At 38.4% G+C, this 22526-nt stretch overlaps 1 protein-coding gene across 1 annotated transcript in view; it reads right to left on the bottom strand.

Moving 5' to 3' along the window:
• Window positions 1–22526, bottom strand: part of VPS13C (vacuolar protein sorting 13 homolog C) — a 191515-nt gene that overhangs the window by 128331 nt on the left and 40658 nt on the right. Inside the window, exons 13-24 of the mRNA XM_065412581.1 lie at window positions 19999–20126; window positions 17835–17941; window positions 16188–16359; window positions 15153–15215; window positions 10395–10530; window positions 9310–9404; window positions 4761–4903; window positions 3383–3575; window positions 3050–3164; window positions 2479–2615; window positions 1626–1752; window positions 796–913 (exon numbers count right to left, since the gene is read on the bottom strand). Of these exons, the coding sequence (XP_065268653.1) occupies window positions 796–913; window positions 1626–1752; window positions 2479–2615; window positions 3050–3164; window positions 3383–3575; window positions 4761–4903; window positions 9310–9404; window positions 10395–10530; window positions 15153–15215; window positions 16188–16359; window positions 17835–17941; window positions 19999–20126 (1534 nt within the window). The remainder of the gene's footprint in view (window positions 1–795; window positions 914–1625; window positions 1753–2478; window positions 2616–3049; window positions 3165–3382; window positions 3576–4760; window positions 4904–9309; window positions 9405–10394; window positions 10531–15152; window positions 15216–16187; window positions 16360–17834; window positions 17942–19998; window positions 20127–22526) is intronic.

Here is a 22526-nt window from a genome sequence, read left to right as displayed (position 1 = left end):
CTAAAGCAAGACCAACAGACCCCAACTACCGTCACAGGAAGTAAGAAGGAACTGAGGGATGGAGGGGTGGCTTTTCTCTTTATACTGACACACAGTGGTGTGCCACAGGGAAGAGTGGTTGAACTGCCATGTAGGGTACCTCAGAGGGAAAAATTTCTGAAAACTGTGCTCAGGATGTGCCCACACCAAGAGTGTAATGTACATGTGCAATCATTCAGAGAATAGGTTATTGCAGGCCAATAGGAACTGTATGAGCATGGAGCATAGTCAGTGCAGATAGAATCTTCTGAGAATTTAGCTGCCAAATGCTAACAAGTATCCATGTGCCATTTTTCAGAGGCTCACAACTAATGCCAAATTTTCACAGGAATGACAAAAAGCACATCCTTGACACGAGAGTGAATTCTCTTAAGTGCCTGCTCTAAAGCATAGACACGCTTTAGCAATTTAACATGGGCAAAACAAGGTGTTTTTCCTTTATCTGATTCTCACAAAAGGCTGCATTGTTTTATCTGAAACTTTACAAAATTCTTAGCCTGCAGCAAACACTCAATATGGCAAGTTTCAGCCCAAATGATTGACGCTTGGCAAAGTTACAAGCAACATGTAAACTGTTAGGCAGCCTTAATTATAAGCGTAGCTACTGACTTTGCCCATAACAAGGAGAAAATTAAGACCATGCATATAAGTCTTCAAACTCCATCTTGTCCCATTGGGCTTCAGTGACAATGCCCTTTTTCAATAAGCACAAATAACTCAGACAATTAATTTTTGCTTGTAGTGCTGATACATTACTTAGCCATTCTGATGTCTTTCTCCACCATTGATTTGGATAATTGCACACGCATATCCATAGGCTGTAATATGTGCAAAGCTGATGGATGCTGAAATCGAGCCTTCTTCCAGTCTTCACCTGAAGGAGTGTTTATCCAGTTTAAAATTAAACTTCACAAGCTTTATTTTGTAATGAAGAAACCGTATAAAAATAATCCAGAAAAATCATTTAAGAATTACTTTAAAAAATCCAGCCCATCTAATGAACTGCAGAAACCTAAGTTCATATAGGCAAGATATTGCATGGACTTCCACAGGTCAGAAAACAATCACCCCTAACACCATGCTTTATCAGCACCTAGCATGGGCCAAAACCAAGAAGTATTTTCACTTACAACCTTGAAACCCAGAAGCAAGAGCTATGAACTCAGCCATTATCAGAATGTCAGATTTCTTCTTTTCCTCACAATATTTTTCCTAACATAAGAGTTCCCACATGTAAATCATCATAAAAGACCATCATATATATTTTGCAGCTAGTCTGAGCTGTCTATTAATCCAAACAAAACAAAAAAATCATGAGCCTATCAATAGGTGCATAATACTAAATTACCTAACCCTAATTTACTTGCTAACACTTGAATGAGTACAGCAATAATATAGATTTCCAGAGAACAAATGGGCATTTTATTCAAGATACTGGAAAATTCAAAATCAAGGAAGTTTTACAGTTTTAATTTGTATTTTCTTTACATTATACGTAACTTATTTTAAGAACAAACCACTATCTACTAATATACATTTAAACATTTTTATTGTTCTTTGATTAGATAGTGATTATGCTTTAATACCTCTTCTGCCCAAGAGAAGTTGTACATTATTGATTTTCACATCAAACGTGTCATAAGCTTTGTCCATAATCTCTTCCAAGGATGAAAAACTGGAAGCTCGATGACCGTCTTGATTTATGCTGGTCAACTGGTGGGACAGATTGAAAGAAATAAAAGTACGTCTACTAAAAGCACAGTATTTATACACACACTATATTATTCATTTCAGTACTGTACAGGTAAAACTACTAGATTTTTAAAGCCTGTAATTTTTGGTTTGACTACCTCAGAAGAGGTATTTTAGAAATGTCAACGCCGTTATCCTTAATGAAAATTAAGATATCATAACTGAAAATAGAACAAGTTCAGTAACTTTTTTTTTATTTTTGTAAATAAATCATGTCACGTCTACAACAATGTATTAGTCAACTTATATAGGACTTCAAGTTTCAGCTTTACACCCAACCATAGCATCAACTTTCACAGCTCCAGAGTAGCTCAATAGCTTTTCTTAAGTCTTCTTATTTCTTAAATAAAAGGAAGACTACTTAACTAAAAAATGTAGGTACACATTGCTTTATGAACAAGTGAAAGATATGGCTTTGAAAATCACATAGCTCTTACAATTTAACTTGTTTGATATACTGAACCACATTTCACAAAGAATGAAATATAGTTCTTCTGGATGATTCTTATTCATGTGTTTATGACAAAGTTTATTATGCAAATGATACTAGTGGGTTTACAAAAACCCACTGACCTCTGATCAGCCCTGTTGTCAGTCTTAAAACGAGCCTCCTGGGAACAAACAAATAATTGTACTATTTCCCTCTTTCTTGAATGCAAATGAAACCAGAGGAAACCAACTGCATACCTGAAATGTACCGAAGTCCAAAATAAGTAGGTCTGACTTATCATTGTGGAAACCGGTCTGTGGAACCACAAGATAGGATGGTTTCAGATTAATCCTCAAGTCAAGGACTTTCCGTGTTTCAATAATATGAGCTAGTCCTTAAATAGGGAAAAGAACAGATTAAAAGATGAAAATATATTCACATCTGTAACCAATAGGTATGGGACATGGAACAAATAATACTATACCAATGTAAAAGTCACATTTTCACTGTAGGAGCAGTTACAAATTAAAAGTGATCAATCTTTAATGCAGACATCTTTTTGGTTAACTTCTCTATATACTAACATCTTGTAAGTTTTTAAGTCAATTTTTCAATTTATTGCTAGAAGGCATTCTATTTGGAGGTTAAATCACTTATCAGTGTATTGACTCAAGAGAAACAGAACTAAAGTAATTTTGATTCAGAGATCCCATGGTATGATGTTTATTCAAACATCAATACTAATACTGCCTCGCAAGTAAGGCCCCCAGACTCTTTGCTAATATTTAAGGGTTCACTTATCAATGGCAGTTACTTTTATCTATTTACCTGTAGCAGTTCTTTCTTTAATTTCTTCCAACTTCATCAACGTGGCTGATGTTAGTCGTTCCAGATCCATTCCCTTACTTGTCTGGAAAAATTCCACCATTGCATTTATTGTTCTCTTTAAAAACAAATAATATCAGTTTATATGCAATCATCCAATACACACTGCATCCGTTCCAAAATATAAATTAAATATTAATTAAACTGAGATGGCAAAAAATTAAGGAAAGGAAGAAAAACTACTTTGGTACAGTATTTGAAAGGAGATGGAAAGGCAATGAGATTGAGAGAGAACAAAAGGTGTTCCCATACATTTCTAATTTGAATATTACTCACAGCATCATATATGATTTCCACAGGCTGTGATTCAACTATAAGGCTCTGGTCAGCAGTACTATCCTCTGGATTTGTCTCAAACACTATTTTAAGCAAAGATGATTTGGTATCCCCAATAGAAGCCACAAGAGAAGGTACAACACTTTGTTGTTTCAGTCCTGTTACATACCAGTGCTCAAGTTTTGCCTCCACTCTGTAAATGAAGACAAGAATTGTTTTAAAGCAATTTGTATGAATATTCAATAGTATGTAAATGAATCAATGGAATACAAGCTGCAATTTCACTTTGCACCAACATGAAACAGGAAAAATCACAGTGTCTTAGACAAGAACTAAGTGAACACAAGATATGGGGCAAGTAATCATTAGCCAGAACTGTCTCAAGAAGTATCCTAAATTCATAGGACTAACTACATGCAAAAGAATTTTAGGAGATTCTTGCATATAAAAAGGCAACAAAGAAATACCGTAGGTTAAATGAAGCTAAATAGTTTAAGTGACAACACAAGCTACCCAAAGAAAAGAATACAACAGGAGACTAAATTAAGCCCTGCAATTTTAATGTCCTTACCATCTACATTCAACTTTATTTCATTTTAAATTCAGGTTCACATTTCTCTTGTAACTGATTCTCTTATGCAGAGACAGTGCACTTGTGCTATATTAAAAAAAAAAGTTTTTAATGACTTAGGAGAGCCAGTTTGAAGCCCAATCTTGCAGATTTCAATGCAAGTTATGGACCCAGTCTTGCTCCCTTTGATATCAATAGAAGTTCTTGATTGTTTACTTCAGTGCAAGCAGGAACCAGATTTCTGAATGTGAGATTATGTTGGTTGGTTGCACCTTAGAAAAAAAAATACATGGTTTTTCTACAACTGACTATTAAGATTTTCATTTAGTTTTAGTGGTAAAAAGACTTGGGAGTTTAAAACAGGGAAGGAGAGGCGGGAGGGGCACTCTGGCCAGAGCATTTGGCATTGACTGTGGAGCCAGGCTTGGTATTACTTTCAGCACTTTTTAACAAAATATGGTTTGAAGACAAGCTGCACATGTATGAATGGCTAGCTTAAAAAAAGGCAATGTATGTTAAACATTGAATGAAGCAGGGCTCCAAAAGAGGCCTTTATTAGGCAAGCCAGTACGGCTCACTCCTTCAACTTTGTTTTTTAAAATCAATATTTAAAACTTCATTTACCTACAAAAAAGTTTTAAGATGTAAAAAAATCTGAGAAAATGTAATCAGGAGAGTCATACACAACATATTGCTTTGTTCAAGAATCATTAATTTCAAAAAGGGATAAGCATAGTGGAAATTAGCACATTGAAAATATAATTGATCATTGTTCACAGAAATATGAAAAAGCAAACATGTAATTACTTAAGTGCTTGTGCTCCTGGTCTCTGAGATATTTTCGTGCTTAGATCAATTATCTGTACTTTAAGAGTCTCTGGCACATCCTTGTCTTCTTTAATTGTAAGAGAAGTACTTAACAGCTTCAGTGTCATTACATGAGCAACATACTAGTTGGGGAGATAAAAAAAAGAGATTAAGAGTCTTTGCACAAATGCTTCATGATAATTTCTATTTTCTTATATTTACCACATATTCCACTGTTTTATATAGTTTTAGTGCAGCCAATCCAGTGGCCCAACATATTGCCTGAAACCTGTGTTACAGTCCCCTGAATTCAATCATCATCCTCTCTCCCCAAGTTTAAAATAAAATAAAAAAAAGTTCCTGAGGTATTTCCTTTCTCTGAAAGAACGGACATCAATTCCATCTAACAGTAATTATTTTTACTCAAGATGTAGACATACTACTTTGATGGAAATCCAGTGTAGCCAGGCAACTCCTAATCCCATGGCTAGTTGAACTCAAAAGATATAATTACTAGGTGTGATTATTAACTTTGATTCATGATTTGAATAATTTACACATATGTATGTCAGTCTCAGCAGCAAGAAAGATTATGTAAATCAAAGTTACTGGATTACTTCCTGGGACCTATGTTTGCGTGCATCCACATAACAATCGGAGCACACTTTTCCTTTTTGAGAACAATAGGAAATGATTTCTCTTTATCTGAAACAAAAAAAAGTAGGATTGGAACATTCCTTGCCATATAAACATGGAAAAGAAACAGTTATGTAACCTGTACATTCTTCTGCGTACATGACTAGCAGCCCTAACCTAAGGAACAGGAGAGTGGAGAGAGAAATTAAGAGGGTAGCAATGTACACCGAGTATACTGACAGAGTACTGCTACCACCAAAGATTCCCTCATTCAATAATAAATGTTTTTCCCTGTGTGAAAGACTTTTCTACAGAACGGGAGGCTCTTCAAGATGTGTGGTCCCTACCTATATTCCACTGAGGGTAATGTGCATGCTTCATGCCCCTGGAGATGGAGCTTTTGAAAATAGTGTCCGTCGGTCTGCACATGCACCCTTGCGCTGCCACGTGGTTTCACCCGAGGCAATAAAGGGCAGGGCGGACCAGTCACGTCTCCAGTTCCTTCTCCACCGTAGACGTCTCAGATCCACAGCAGAGGGGAAGGGGTGTGTGTCTGGAATACATATAGGAACCACACATCTCGAAGAACCTCTAATAACTGGTAAGTAACTTCGCCTTCTTCTTCGAGTGATGGTCCCTATTGTATTCCACTGAGGTGTTTGACAATCAGTACCTATACAGGAGGGCGTGAGGAGGATGACAGAACCACAGAATGAAGGACCGCTGTACCAAATGAAGCATCCTTTGCCAAATCATGCACCAAGGCATAATGAGAAGAGAAGGAGTAAACCGAGCTCCATGTGGCCGCTTTACCAATGTCCAAGAGGGGCATGTCATGGAGTGCAGCGGTAGTTGATGCTTGTGCTCTCGTGGAATGGGCCTGTATGCCAGCTGGTGGGGATCATCCTGCTAGTTCATAGAGTGTAATGCATCCTGAGACCCATTTTGAGATCCTCAGGGTGGAAATGTGCTGTCCCTTAATTATCTCTGCTATGGCCACAAAGAGTCTGGGAGATTTTCGGAATGGCTGTGTCCTTCGAAGCTTACAGAATCAACCTTGTAAAAGTACGAACATTTTCTTGTGATACTGCCCTGCAATTTTTTTTTGGTGGATGTGCCTTCACTTTCTACTCAGTAAGATGTTGCATACTTCATATAGTGAAGTAATCACTTCCAAGTTAATCTCTGCATGTTTATGTTTGCATTATGCACAATTTCCAATGGTATATTTTTGAACCCCTACTGGAGCATCAACAAACCTCTGAGAGGATCAACAGAGCAAGATGAAATGATCAGCAGTCAAATAGTTAACAGGGTTAAGAGTATTCAGGTTCAATCTGGAGGGTGAACACTTCATTGAGAAAAATAGAAGCTTACTGTTTCAGGCTGCTTTCCATCTCTCATGAGCATTCTTTCACTTATGAGAAGTTACAACTCAGATTACACTACTAAGATCTCTAGTCAAGTCTTCAGGACAAAAAAAGCCACATTCAAATAGATAATACTTGCTGAACTTCTGTATATCTACAATATCACAAATACATAAATGGCTAGTCCACTCTGTGCCAAAGGGGTAGAGCTGCCAAGAACAATATTTTGTATACTTGAAGCTCTCTGATTTACTGCAAGGTTCTTAGTTCAAGTAATATGCTGTAAATCAAAGTACAACAACATTTTCTCCAGCCCTCCAATTAGTCTGGTGGCACTTGCTCTGATTTTTTCATTATTCTTTTTAAAAGAATGTTGACACCGGAACTCAACATAGTATTCCAGCATCCGTCTCACCAATCCCATATACCAAGGTAAAGTCACATCCATACTCATTACTTCCCTGTTTATATATCCAAGGATCCCATTAGCTTTTTGCCACAGCTCATGTTCAGTTGCTTGTCCACTACGACCCCTTAATCCTTCTCAGAGTTACATCTGTCCAGGATTCAACCCCCCATTCTCTAAGTAGAACCTACATTCCTTGTTCCTAGATGTATAAGTGCATTTGGCTACATTCGAACACATTTTGTTTGAATGGGCCCATCCTACCCATCTGTACAACTGCCTTGTCCACATTATTTACTGCTCTGCCAATCTTTGTGACAACTGCAAATTTTATCAGCAGTGATTTTCCACTACAAATGGCCCTATTCAATAATGATTCCCCACTGACAATTGCTTTTTTAAAATCTGTCAGTTGACCAATTCTTAATTCATTTAATATGGGCTATATTGACAGCGTGTAAGTCTATTAAATAATTAGCACATTGTTTGGTAATAAGACAGACGACTTGCGTAAGTTTAAGTACATTACATCTATGCAGTTAACTTTATCAACCAAACTGGTAGTCTCAAAGATTTAAATCAAGTTGGACTAGAACTCTCTTCCATAAAAATCATACTGACTAGTATTACTTATATTCCTATGTTTTAATTGTTTATAACCGCATCCCAAATCAGCTTTTCTATTATTTTGGCCAGGACTGATGTCAGGCTAGTCAGTCCACAGTTAGCTGGGTCATACAGTTTGTCTTTTTTGAATATTGGCACAAAATTAGCACTCTTCCAGTCTTCTGGAATTTCCTAGGTATTCTAAGATATATTAAAAAATTCATGTCAGCAGGACCGAGATCTCCGTCAACTCTTTTAGGACTCTTTAGTGCAAGTTACCTGGGCTTGTGGATTTAAAAAGGTTCATCTCTAGCAGATGTTTTATGATTCTAGTACATTATCCTGCTTCTTTCCAAATACAGAACAGAAATATTTATTGAAACTTCTGCCTTTTTGTATCATTAATTTTACTGTTTCTATCTAGTAATGAGTCTATACTACTGTTAGGATTTCTTCTGTTCCTAATATATTTAAATTCCTCATTGTCCTTTGCCCTGCAAGCCATGGATTTCTCCCTGAGGTCTTCAGCTTCCCTTATCAACTTTCTACACTTCAAAACTTCTAACTTATTCTCATTACTATCTATTTCCTCTTTTTTCCATTTTTTGTGTATTGCTTTTTACTTTCTAATTGCTGCCTGTACTTCACCAGTAAACCAGGACAGGTTTTAGCCTAAGCTGTCCTCTTTCTTAACTGGAGTAATTATGGCTTTTTGGCCATGTGAGCTTCTTGTGCACATAACTAGCTGGAGTGGCAGACTTGGGGATTTCTTAGCAATCCAATTGCTTATTGGTGTTTGTTTCTATTGTGTTCATGGAAACAGCACCTTGTGCATATATTTTTTTAACCCAACAAAATTACACAGTGAATATACGCCTGACTCATATAATCAATTTCTCATCCTAACACGAACAACCCTGCCAAGCTCTGAATATTGGTTAACCGTTGACCCAAGGCATCAACAATACTATACTAACTTTTGACCTAAATACATAATTATTTCACTTAATTACCATAGGATTCTAAGTTTAACACAAATTTAAGTTCTTCCCTCCAACACTCAGCAAGAAAGATGCTGAAGAGGTCAAACTATTTTTAGTTGGTTTTTTTGTTTGTTGGAATTTGTTTTGTTTTCCCCATTTACAGCAAACTTTTTATTTTTCCTCTATTTTAAGCAGCAAATTTATCTTTCAGTTCATTCTGCTCCCATTACCCATTTCCACATAATTTTGGGAATAGAGATCACACATGAATGATTTCGACATCTTGATAGCGACTGATTTGTCTGGATGCATTTGACTGTTGGACACCAAAATCTCAACAAGCCCAGATGTTTATACAGCCCAATATAATGATCTTTTAGTCTACAGATTGTGAATATGAACTCACAGTGAATATATATTTGGCAGATCAGTATCAATGAACGACTGGCACTCAAAATATAGTCATTCCTAACATCACTCCTGTATTACTGACGTATACCAGGACAACAAAGTTTTTGTTTTTCTTTCATTAAAAATATTCAGTTTACCTTCTTAGGTAAGGTCAAGTTGTGAGAGCTGTCACTATACCCAATAGCAGTAAAGAGCTTAGCCTTTTCTTCTGGGGTCATGAGGTCATCAATGGCTTTAAAAAAAAAAATTTCACATTAGTACCCATAAGTGGTACAGGAAAAACATAATTTAATTAATATACCTTAACACCACATGCTGCCAGGGCACTTAATTTAATTTCTGCTTTGAAGTATTTCTCAAAAAGATCGTAAATTATGCAATGTGACTCATATTCCCCCACCACAGGCTAGTAAGTGATATATATCTACATAGTGTAAGCTCACCGAAATTACTTGCATCACAGTGGCACAGAGAAGCCCCAGCTTTGATCAAGACCCCATTGTGCTAGGCACCATGCAATACTCTAAGACAGTGTTTCCCAAACTTGGGACGCCGCTTGTGTAGGGAAAGCCCCTGGCGGGCCGGGCCGGTTTACCTGCCCCGTCCGCAGGTTCGGCCGATCGCGGCTCCCACTGGCCACGGTTTGCTGCTCCAGGCCAATGGGAGCTGCTGGAAGTGGTGGCCAGTAAGTCCCTCGGCCCGCGCCGCTTCCAGCAGCTCCCATTGGCCTGGAGCAGCGAACCGTGGCCAGTGGGAGCCGCGATCGACCGAACCTGCGGACGCGGCAGGTAAACAAACCGGCCCGGCCCGCCAGGGGCTTTCCCTACACAAGCGGTGTCCCAAGTTTGGGAAACACTGCCCTAAGAATTCCTGGCCCAAACAGCCAACTGTCACTAGAGGAACTTGCTAGTGAATACTTGCCTTTTACAACTATCATAAATAACTCAGTATTTTTTCTTTATAATGCACTTCTGAAATTTTCATACATCATTTACAAGATGCCACAGCTTATTTGCTGACATATTTTATTACTGTGTTTTCACTGAATTACTACTAGCTATTCAGTGATATAACAGTAGAGACCCAAAATTAAAAACAAGAAAACAGTGCACTCCATTTTCCTATACCCAAGGACAGACAGTCACCTACTCACAAGTGAATTAAATATTAGTGCTGTTTGTTAAGCTTCATGTGAGAATGACCTATTTAAATTCAAACCTACTTTCAGGAACTGTTGATTCTTCATCTTCCTTTTTTCTAGATTCCTTCTTACCCCAGAACCCACTAAACCATCCTCCACCTTTCTTCTCTCCATCAGCAGATTTCTTCCTCAGCAATTTCTGCCCTGATCTTATCACCTACAAACCAAAGATAATTAGTTAAATTAACATAAATGTTAGAACCATTGCGTATTAACTTTTGTTTTCCCAGAAACTAAACAATGGATACATCAAATGATGTACAGGCGTTTTTAGTAATGAGAGAGATCAGAGACTAAGTCCCAGCATAAGATGGAAGCATTTATTACATTAGTCTCCGTATTTTAAAGGGGGAAAAATGCTTCATTGCTTAACATGACATTTATTCTGTGTTGTGCCCTTTATCTACTTGTAATCCATTGCTCCAAAGAGGTTCCAATCTAATTGCAAACAAATCAAGTGAGATCTACAAACAAAACTAAAGCAAGGGAGATAAAGGAAGGGAAGGATAACTTCTGGCCCTAACATCTATATACTGTTAATATAGTTTAGAGACTTTTTCAGGTTTGCTATAAATCCATCTTGATAGTTCTACCATTTTAATTTCTTTTATTCATATTTCCACTTTTAGGTTGTAAGCAGTGTGACAGGGTCAGGCCAGATGGCTACAGGAGAGTGATCCTTTTGAGTACCGGGACGTGGGCGAACGCTAGCTCGCCCACTGCTGAAAGCCCCTCCTCCAGCCTAGGGAGGGGCTACTAAACCCGGAACCCAACTGAGTTCGGGGGACAACAAAGGCAACAACAGGAACAGGCGTGGGGGTCAAAGGGCCAAAACTAAGGAACCGGAAGGGGACACCGAGCAGAGAACCCCGGACAGCTCCTCGAAAACATCGAGAGAGCCAGCGAGAGGAACTCTGCCCAGAGGAACTCTGCCCAGATATGTGAATGGATGAAAGAACGAAAAACGGCCCCACAGTCGCAGCCCCTCCCCCTCTGCCAACCTCCTCTCTCTGGTGTTACGAATGGCCACCTTGGCCATGGCTAGGAGGAGGTTGACGAGGTGGTCCCGCGACTTCCTGAGGCCTCGGATCGGGTGTGCATGAAGAAATAAGTGCGGGGAAAAGTGCAGCCAGAACCTCAATAAGAGGTTCTGGAAGAGCCGGAAGAGTGGCAACAGGAGAGTGATAGACGGTAGATATATTAGCCCCAGATTAAGCAAGTCCCTTTTCCCTGATTAAGATAATGGGCTGTTCCAGAACAATCAGGAAGTTGCTGGAACCAATTAAGGTAGACTAATTAGGACACCTGGAGCCAATTAAGAAGCTACCAGAATCAATTAAGACAGGCAGGCTAATCAGGGGACCTGGTTTTAAAAAAGGACCTCACTTCAGTAGTGAGGCGCATGTGAGGAGCTGGGAGCAAGAGGCACAAGAAGCTGAGAGTGAGTAGGCGTACTGCCGGAGGACTGCGAAGTACAAGCGTTACCAGACATCAGGAGGAAGGTCCTGTGGTGAGGACAAAGAAAGTGTTGTGAGGAGGCCATGGGGAAGTAGCCCAGGGAGTTGTAGCTATCACGCAGCTGTTACAAGAGACACTGTAGGCAGTTGCAATCCACAGGGCCATGGGCTGGAACCCGGAGTAGAGGGCGGGCCCGGGTTCCCCCCCATCCGCCTCAACTCCCTATTTAAGACAAGAGGAGGGGACCTGGACTGTGGGTCCCACCAGAGGGGAAGGTCCCTGACCTATCCCCCGACCCACTAGGTGGGTCAGCAGAGACTGCAGGGATTGTTCTCCTCCCTTTTCCCATGCTGGCCAATGATGAGGTTAGCCAAGTGAACGACAGGTTTGTGCCACTAACAAAAGGAGCCAAACTGAGGACTGCCATGAACCTCTAAGGTGAGAAAATCCGCCAGAAAGCGCAGAACCCACCAAGGCAGAGGAGGAACTTTGTCACAGCAGTAAGACCCTATTACCTCAAATTCTAAGTAACAGTCCCTAGCCCAAAGAACTTGCAATTTAAAGATATGTCTTACATTAGTTCTTCAGCTACCTTTAGCATAAATGCTTGGCAAATTTAAACTACATCAATGGTTTCCTCTCATTATGGCACTATAAACACATAGGCTATGTTTAGTTTATCTGAGGACTCATAGCAGACTAAAAGATAGAAAAGACTTTGCAATAGGACAGTCAGCAAAGAGAAAAATACTTTGCCGGATTGCCAGACTTTTCTGCATCTTTCGAGATCAAGCCCTATAAACAAATGCATCATATCATGGAACAGAGAGGCGTGGTGTGGGTAACACATTATCCCTTGTTGAGCCCAAGACAACCTATATATGGCTCCAGTATAACTGATCCTGGAATACTACGTTCAATTCTGGGCACTGCGTTAAAAGAAAGATATTAAAAATTGGAGCAATTACAACAAAGAGCAAAAAAACTGGAGAAAACCACATCATCTTTATTCACAGAGTACCTAAGTGCTCATCTTGCTACCGAGATGTGTAACTGATACAACTGGGGGCAGTGATGACACATGCACCACCAACCACCTCCCACCATTTTGGGTGGGAGAAAAGGAAAGCAGGGGGGAACTCTAGCTTGTGTTTATTTCCTCTCCCCTTCCTTCCCAGGGGGGCTATTGCTAATAGCATCTGAGCTCATCCCACCCACTCCTGCTGCCATTGCATGTGTGGGGTCATGTCAGACTGACTGATTGTCTTACACCTTCACAGGCAGTGGGAGGAAGTAGGGATTGTTTCTGCCCAGCATTTCTTGGCTTGTTCCATAACAGGGTCCTAGCCTCCTCCTGGTGCTTATGAGATACAATCTATCAGGTGCTAGCACACATGGACCGGTGTTTACATCCTATATTAAGCCACCCCAAATGGGTAACATCAATTTAAAATTTCATTATTAAATACGTTGTCTGTCTTTTTCAGGATCACATGGAAAAGCTACACTTATAGATATCTCAGTATGTGGGCACAGTATTTTTCATTGGGCACAAAAAAGGTGTCTGGCAAACATGGGGACTCCATTCAGACTTTTCCAATTAAGTTCCCCACCTGAGATGGCAGGGAAGGAGAAAAATGCTGTGGGACCTGCTGACCCCACTCATCTACCCTAGGCAGGCTGTTCCTATCCTTCACAGGTGATCATAATTCATTCATTATTGTGATTTAAGCACAGCAAAAGGTATTAGTCTGATCATTATGTTAAAGAGAGATGTCAGCCAGATTTCAGCCCTTTCCCCTTGTGTTACCTAGGTCTGGTCGAAAAACCTTCCAAAACTGGGTTGGCAAGGAATCGCCAGACCAGCAATAATGAACCAGGCATGGAAAGAGGTGAACTGGGAAACGAGTAAGTATATTACCACAATAAGGGGTGCAATGATCTCCCATTGAAGAATTAAGTATACCGCTCCTGAGCGGTTTAGGGAGGACGTGGTACAGATATTTCCTTGGTCGACCTAATACAGATTCCTTTCTAGCTGCTCATCAGTGCGAGAGTAGACGTAAACTAATTGCTGTCGTCCCCTGTGGTGGGTTCCAGTGCAATGGATGGGTTGAGAAAGGATAAGATGTGAAAACCCCATAAACCAATGGGCTGCTTGGGCATGGGGCCTATGCATGACATTGCACGGTGAGGAGATATGCCTCCAAGTCTTGCGGAGTATAGGATTTCCTTCCTCTCTCCTCTCCTACATCCAACATGGATGAAGGGAATAGATTGAGACTCTGGCTTCATGCCAGGATCTCCAACTAGGCCAGTGGATATACAGAGGGCACTGCCTACATATATATACACTCAGGTTTGTAGAACACAAGGTTAGTGGTGCTCAGTTAAATTCTGCACTGTAGCAGGCCTGCCAAGTAGTGGTTCCTTGTTGTTTAATAGCTTAATAAGTTGTGATCACTGCATTTAACCATACTCTGGTGTGTCTCTCATTGCTTCCATCTCTGCCTCAGAAGGCATAAGCTTGGCTAGGTGATAAAGAGAAGTGACCTAGCAGTCGCATATTTGGGGAATACATCATCAAGGATGGAGATCAAGTATTTAGGAGGTCATGCAGGAATATAAGTAGTTCTGTAATGGAATAAAGAAAGGGGAATACTTAGGTGTATTATCAGGAAAAAATGACAGCAAAGTGTATCATACTATGGGATACTATGCCAGCAGAACTATTAGAAGTCTCAATGCTTGATACAAATTTAAGACTGAACACCAAAATAGGAAAATATATTAAACTGTCCAGCAAAAAGCAAGAATTATAACACAAGAGCTCCTCTCCATCTACCTTCTATGCTTCTATAACGTAGGTAAGGGGGGAGGGATAGCTCAGTGGTTTGAGCATTGGCCTGCTAAACCCCCCAGGGTTGTGAGTTCAATCCTTGAGGGGGCCATTTAGGGATCTGGGGCAAAAATCTGTCTGGGGATTGGTCCTGCTTTGAGCAGGGGGTTGGACTAGATGACCTCCTGAGGTCCCTTCCAACCCCGATATTCTATGACTACAGCAGTGAAACACAGATTGTGGAATCTCCATCTCTGGAGATATTTAAGAGTAGGTTAGATAAATGTCTATCAGGGATGGTCTAGACAGTATTTGGTCCTGCCATGAGGGTAGGGGACTGGACTCGATGACCTCTCGAGGTCCCTTCCAGTCCTAGAATCTATGAATCTTAAGGTTAGAAAATATCCACAAGCCATGCCTTAACTTCATATACATAAATAACTGCTACTAAACATTAGAAACTGGTTTATTTATTTTGTTACCTCAACTTGTGCTTGCTGTCTTACTAAAATGATGTTGAAAACGTCCAGTGCTCTTTCTAGATCCTGTTAAACAAAGGAAATAAATACCCTGTTTAGTGCAAGATGAATTAACTTACGGCCTCTTAAAAAAGTTGTTGCAGTAATTCATTCCACAAATCCACTTCCACAAATCCATTTAAGTCTCCTTTCTAGCCTCTGCCTTTTAGAATTCATCTCTCTACAATAGGTCACTGGAAGGTGAAAGTTGGCTTAAGACAGAATATTTAATAAACCAGTTTTCCAGTTCAATAAATGTTGGGAGTGCATTTCATCTATAATTCAGGAAGTTGAACATAACTGAAGTTCACAAATCCTTTTTAATAGTGCCCACATATTAACAATAATATGGAGGTTTTCTGATATTTTGGAGCTGAAAACTGAAATATACTCATACAGAATTGCAGCATGGAAAGCAACCAGCCGTCAACTTTATCTTACTAAGTTTAAAGAATTAATTATCTTAGCTTTCTTTTCCCATGTATGTTTTAACAAAAAGTCAAGAATTGCAGTGATGGGGAAAAAAGTAATAGCGATTAGAATTTCAACCTCCCTCAAGTTTTAAGCTCTATTTCTGAAATATTAAAAAAGTGACACTATCCAAATGGCTAATGTGCTATTTGAACACCAAATTGTGAAAATTAATGTTTCATTTTGGTACATTTCACAAATTCATTTATTATTCCTGACTTTACACTTAACACACATTTTACATTGAAGAATCAGGCTCTCCTTCTCCCTAGATAAAAGGTTGATCATTATTTTAAAACATTTTTGTTTTAAAGAACATAGCAGAAGTAAAGAATACTACTCCAGATTTTCCCTTAGTTTTAGTCAAATGTGAATATTAAGCAAGGTTTTTCTATAAGAGAGGAATGAATTTAACATATTGGTTGGCAAGAGGAATGTTACAAAAAATACACTAAAATATTCATGTACTAAAATATTCATTAAGATGTACTCCACTGTCAAATATATCACCATATTAATAGCAAGTACCTGAATTTGTCGTTGTGTTTCTTCTGATAGTTTGCTCTGTGTTAGTTTGTTCTTGTACATATTTTTGTAACTCTTCAAAAGCTGCCTATGATGTTTCATGTTGCTCCATGACCACACGCGAGTGCATCTTCTGATATGAATGTCAAGAATGCTGTTAGCTGCATATTTCCACCTGTAAGAATTTCATTTGCATTAATTATTTCTGGCGGCATTTTATGATTTACAACTCAAAATTTAATTGTGGGGAAAAAAACAGTAAATCAAGGTTTGATTATTTTGTTCATAGTAGCTGAACAAGTTGTAACTCTAGGAGTTACACTAGAAGATTAGTTGTTCTGGTTATTGTTTAATTTAATAAATTAAATTTGAAACCAATGTCTGATTTTCACAAGTGTTGAACACAAGCATTCCGATTCACCTCATCTTTAGTTACCAGGCTATAAGCTTTAACTACATTTTCACTCTGAATAGGGTAAAGCTGAAGCTGGCGATACAGTCCAACATTAAGTTGGATGGAAAAAGAACTGCTATTGTACTCGATCTATGTTACAAACAGCAAATCACATCACAAATTATTCATGTTCAGTGGTCTCATCCAAGGACCAACTGCAAATTAACCTATTTGACTCCAGCAACACAGAACTTGGCACAATAGGCAAACTGCTCAAAGTAAAATGGGCTGGAACAACATTTTGCATGTTTTGACTGAAATGCACTAGCTTACCCATTTAGAATAGCTTGCAGAAAGCTACTGGCTATGGCATTCTATATCAATTGCTTCTGTCTCTTCCTTAATAACTTGAATGAGCTCATCTATTAAACATTCTAAGGAAGACCCCACAAGTTGCTATAGCAAGTTCCCACATTTTTCTGTTTAACTTCCAGTTAGAACATGGAGTTCGCTTATTAACCATTTCTCTATTTGGCATTCAGAATATCAATATTTTGCCAGTAGCTCAAAGGAAGTTCTACAGAAGAGAATGGGTAAGCTTATTCACCTGTAAGTCTTCAAGAAGCATTGACATACAACTCTTAGGAACCCAAGTTCCATTATTAAACAAATAGTGAATGATGTACAGAAGAAAGGTGTTTAATTCCTCTGAACATACCCTGTTACTTCCAGAATTAAATTTGGCATTTTTTTAAGTTGGGGGGGGGGAGCAGGGAGGGCTTATGTGACCAAAGGCCACCCTACCCTGAATGGTCCTTTAGAATATGTGCTAACTACTTATGCTAAACCATCTGTTCCACCTTGCATTTAGCTGTGATGCTCAAAGTACCTTTCCCAGTCCTGAAGAAGAGCTCTGTATGGCTCAAAAGCTTGTCTCTCTCACCAACAGGTGTTGGTCCAATAAAAGATATTAGCTCATCCACCTGGTCTCTCTACTTATTTAAATACAGTTTTCCTTACTGGCATTACTTTAGAAGTGAGAACTTAACATTGGACAAGTAGTACCTAGACCATCTCATCAATTTTTAAAGCATATTAACAACAAAGTAAGATCAAGAGGGTAACAAATCCTTATCCTTAAGAAAAAGCATGAATAGTGGTCATGGCCCATATGAAAGCTTCCAGCATTTATTACTCAGGATATGCAGTACAAATCCTGATAATTTAATGCAGTTCTGTAAGGCTGTACAACTTACCACTGTTTGGCATTTTTATGTAGAGGTACATCTGGCCTGTATTTTCTGTACGGTACATTTCGAACCATGTAATCTATGGACTCCAGAAGGTCAATCATACTGAGGTACTACACACATGAAACAAAACATTATTTCTTACCACCAGAGGTTTACAAAAAGTTTAATTACATGCAATGTTCGGGTTATACTTAGAGCTATTTAATGGTCTTCAGTCTTTCCTGAAATATATAGAAATGCATGCTCTGGGGGTAATAAAGTATAGAGCTGCATGCATGACACACAATATAAACTGTTGGTTGCGTAAATGACAACCAAAAGGCACAATTTGTATTTCAGTTAGTGTGCTCATCTCCCTGTGGTAGAGCTTCTCAAATTGGTTTCTTGCCCTCACTTCCACTGTGTGTTCCCCACAATGCACTATCCTATGTGTCTCAGTTGTATTACTGGACCCCACATAGAGATTTATTGGATTTCCCATGCTGTTTCTGTAATACAGCCAGTATGCCACAAGATTACACTCTTGGTTTAGACCTAGGGTGACCAGATGACATGAACAAAATATCGGGACACATGGCGGGGCAGGTCCGGAGCGCTGCCGAAGCAAAAAAAAAAAAGCCGAGCCAGAGCGCCGTCTAAGCAAGAATATCGGGACGCGGGACAAACAACTGAATTTTATCAGGACGTCTGGTCACCCTAATTAGACCAGACCTGAAAAACATTAGTCTAAACACAAAAGTTTGACCAAGTTCTAAGCAGCTGAAAAGGACTATAAAACTGAAAAACGTATACAGCTTTTAATTTGTTGCAGTGCTGTCATGCAGCAGCCCCAAAATCATGGCTGTGAAGAATCCTATGTTATCAAGCCCAACTTCCTACACCAGGTACTAGCTATTCTCTACACTAATCTCTTGTTTAATGTTTCTTGGAAATGCTTCAAAAGCCTCAGGTGCAATGGTTTCTGTGAACATCATTTATAATTTCACTGTTATTCATTTACCTCAACTTCATTTTAATTTGCATGGATTATTTCAAAAAAATACACGTTGACCAATTTAAAATAAATTGCCCACCATTTTTACATTTTTGCTGTATTTTGATTGAAATGTCCATTCTATTTGCTTAAACTTTGTAAGTTTCTTCAAGTTTTACATATACCTCTCAAACTTACAGAACATTATTGTCCGAGTCTATTTTATACTGTAATTAGCATCTTCCTAGTGAGGTGCTTACATTTCTACAAAACATTCAAAGCGAGGACTTAAAAAAAAAAAAGGACATGCAATTTAGTTCTGTAACTTTAAATATGACTGTGTGTGGCTCTTCTGCATGGTTCTCTGCTGAACATACTAAATCACTTTCAATACTTCCAATACATAGTCCTCTCTTGGCTGCATACAGCCATTCCTACTTGTTTAGATTGCATTATGCCAAGTCACGCGACTACCATGCCCTTATTTGCATCGTCTCTGATGCAGAAACTAGGTCCTATGTGAACACTGAGCACTACCACATGCCTTTATACAGATCATCATAACGCTGATTATCTACCAGAAATGAATATTGTTTAACATTATGGAAAATTTAAGGTTTAATAGGCACATGTGGATGCTTGACAGAAAATGTACAACATTCGCACGAAGGAAATTCAATTAGATTAAGATCAAGTTATAAATTAGCATGAAGTTTTCATATACTAAACAAAAGCCTGTATCTGAAAATGGTAAGAATCAGAAAGATAAACTAGGAGACACTGACTTGGATTGAAAAAGTTATTGCTTGCCTTATCCAAAATATGAGCAAAATGCTCAGCATGCATAACCCTGATTCATTGTGCTAAATTTAGGTCTATGTGGGGCAAAGGCAAACAATATAATAGCCCTGCAGGAAAGACACCTCAAATAGGTGGGAAACATGCCAATGTACAAGTGTTAAACATAGATCGGCTGGGATCTTACCCACAGTCAGCACTGAGTGAAAGTATCATGAGCCAACACCAGGCAATGCCTGTTACAACACAGACAAAAAGAAGCTGCCGCACTTTCCCAGGGTTACCATTAGGTAGTTTAGACTTGTGTGCAATTAAACTAACAAACCTGTCTGGTTGAATATATATAGGCAATGTCATAATCCTTAAACAGAGAATAAAAATAGCCAGATAACTTACCTGTGGCTTAGTGAGTTCAATGGCAATATTCTGTACTTCTATATTCCAATCAAGCTTTGGAGTTTTTAATTCAGTTTCTGCATGCGGGTTGATGTAGAGTTTTGCAGAGGCTGATACTGGCCTAAAAACTTCAAGATACAAAACATGTATAACACTATGCTTCTGATTGGCCCAAAATTAGTAAAACCTAGTAAAGGAAACTACTACTACACAAATTCTGCCACTGGTGATGTTCTGAAGCATTCTGTGATATAACGTAATCAACAGGGCACAATATGATGTAGTAGATCTGTTTAGGACTCTCAGTTTGAACCTAAATCAATTATTACATTTTATATTTACAGAAAAACGTCAATGCAATATTTATGCCAAAATGGCAAGAGCAAAAGTTCTAGCGGGTGATGCTGAGCTTAATTAAACATTTCATAAATTGTTAATCTTGCATTACCTATAACTAGTAGGTCAACATTTCAGATAAATATTATTTAAGTTGACTGTGCCCCTTCAAAACTATCACAATGATGACAACAAAATGATTATTTTTATTTTCAATCAGCTGCAGTAGAAATGTGCTCTTAGGAAGCTAGGAGCATTAAAGCTACACATTATGGCAGATGCTTCTGTGATAGACAAATCAACTATACGAGGAGTCCATAAAAGAAAATGAGGACTGCAGTACTGGTTACCAGGAAGGAACCTCTAGTCTACAGCATGTCTGGAGAAAAAGACCAAAAATACTCCATCAAACCTAGTTTTCGCAACACAGATTAGAATTTAGAAGGAAAGATTATAATTTCACACTTAAGGAATACACTGTTGTAGATGAACAAGTGTTTTTAAACCAAACTAAGCAAATTTGGGGTACAAGAGGAGAAAACAAAGATGGATTCATTCCGCAGTACTGTCTGTAATGGATTTATAGAGTTACTTAAGTTATCTGAAGCCCACACTGCTCTTTATGATCCCCTTAAAGAACACTAAAGGGATTCATTACAAGGACAATAGCCACAACATAATACACCGTTTACTATGTTAATATAAGAAAAATTAAAAATGTTTATTTGGTTAATTTCTAGAACCTTTGTACAGTCTCGCTCTGAGGACATCTGACTAAGATAGCTTGCTACATACATTTGAATGGTTTTATATAATTGCATTTTTTATTGTTTAAAACAGAAAAGTTTACTGTGATTATCACATCCACAACCCAGGTAATTTGGCTCAGCATCTCTCTTTTGAAGAGATTCTATCAGCAAATTCGCAACCTGTCCTTTTTCTAATATTTTTAAGACCCCCACTACCTTACTATTTCAGCATTAACGCTTTACACAAAGCAGGAGTCCAAGCTTAAATGGCATAATAATGTCTTAAATCCATGTCTAATTACTCATATTATAAAACTCTACTAATGACTATATACATTTAAAAGATTGGCTTTAATAAAGCTTACTCTTCAAGGGGGAAGAATGGCATGTGTGCCTCTTTTTGCTTCAGCATAATGTATAGACAAGATATGTATTTATTTTAAAGGTTTATGTTTTGTTTAAATTTCAGGTAGGATGGATAAAAATCAATGCTTTTTTTCATCAAAAAAATCAGATTTTTTTAATTTAAATCGAATTTTTTTGATAAAATGCTTTTTGAGGAAATAACCTATCTAAAGATAGTTTTAATTAAGATCCATTATAACTCAAAAAGATATCTCATCATGGAATAGGGATTATAAATTCTAATTCTATAGTATGACAATATATTCACGTAATGTTTAAGAAAAGTTTTGCATACAGTTCCAATAGTTCATGGATTAGGGACCCAATCTTATGGAGTTCCAGTAGCTTCTGTATAGATTATTTAGGTTAATATTTCTATCTACCCAATGGGACTCAGTGCTCAGTCTAGAAGATACCATCAGAGATGTTTAGTTTTGCAGTTCTCAAACTGTGGATTTGTGTCTCCAGTGATAACATGCTTGTTAACAGCAAAAATGTTTTAAATAAATAAATAAATAAATAAATAAATAAATAAAGAAAGAGAGGTGAGAAATAACAGACCTCAACCCTATTGTCCCTCTGCAAATGTGTGTACACTGAGTCAATCCCTTATCTCTGTCTAAAAGTGCAAATTTTCAAAAAGTTCAGTGGCTAGAAGATTGTTGGGGGCAGAATAGATCTGGACAAGGAGAAGAAGTCTGGATTAAAATGTGAGAAGGGAGGGAGAGGCAGTAGAAACAAAAGTGAAACTGTTTTAGCAGCATATTCCAGAAGTCTTGAGGTCTTTCTGAGTGTAGCCCTCATTGATTTGAGATCTACCATACCATTCTCTCACTAGAAGGGAAAACCTATAATGGCAGCAGGCCGTAAAAGAGACCCAGTTTGGGGATATTTTAATGATGTTCCTCTAACTGTGGGTAAGACAGGCATGTGCGCAAAATGCAAACAGTGCAACAAAGAAATGCAAGGCCTGTTTGCCCAGATGAAACATCATGAGAAGTTTTCCCTCCCAGGAGGAAGCTGCATTGAAGATGATGA

The sequence above is a fragment of the Emys orbicularis genome, chromosome 10 (assembly GCF_028017835.1).
Source record: "Emys orbicularis isolate rEmyOrb1 chromosome 10, rEmyOrb1.hap1, whole genome shotgun sequence".
Classification (NCBI taxonomy): Eukaryota; Metazoa; Chordata; order Testudines; family Emydidae; genus Emys; species Emys orbicularis.
This window is presented reverse-complemented; position numbering and strand designations above follow the sequence as displayed.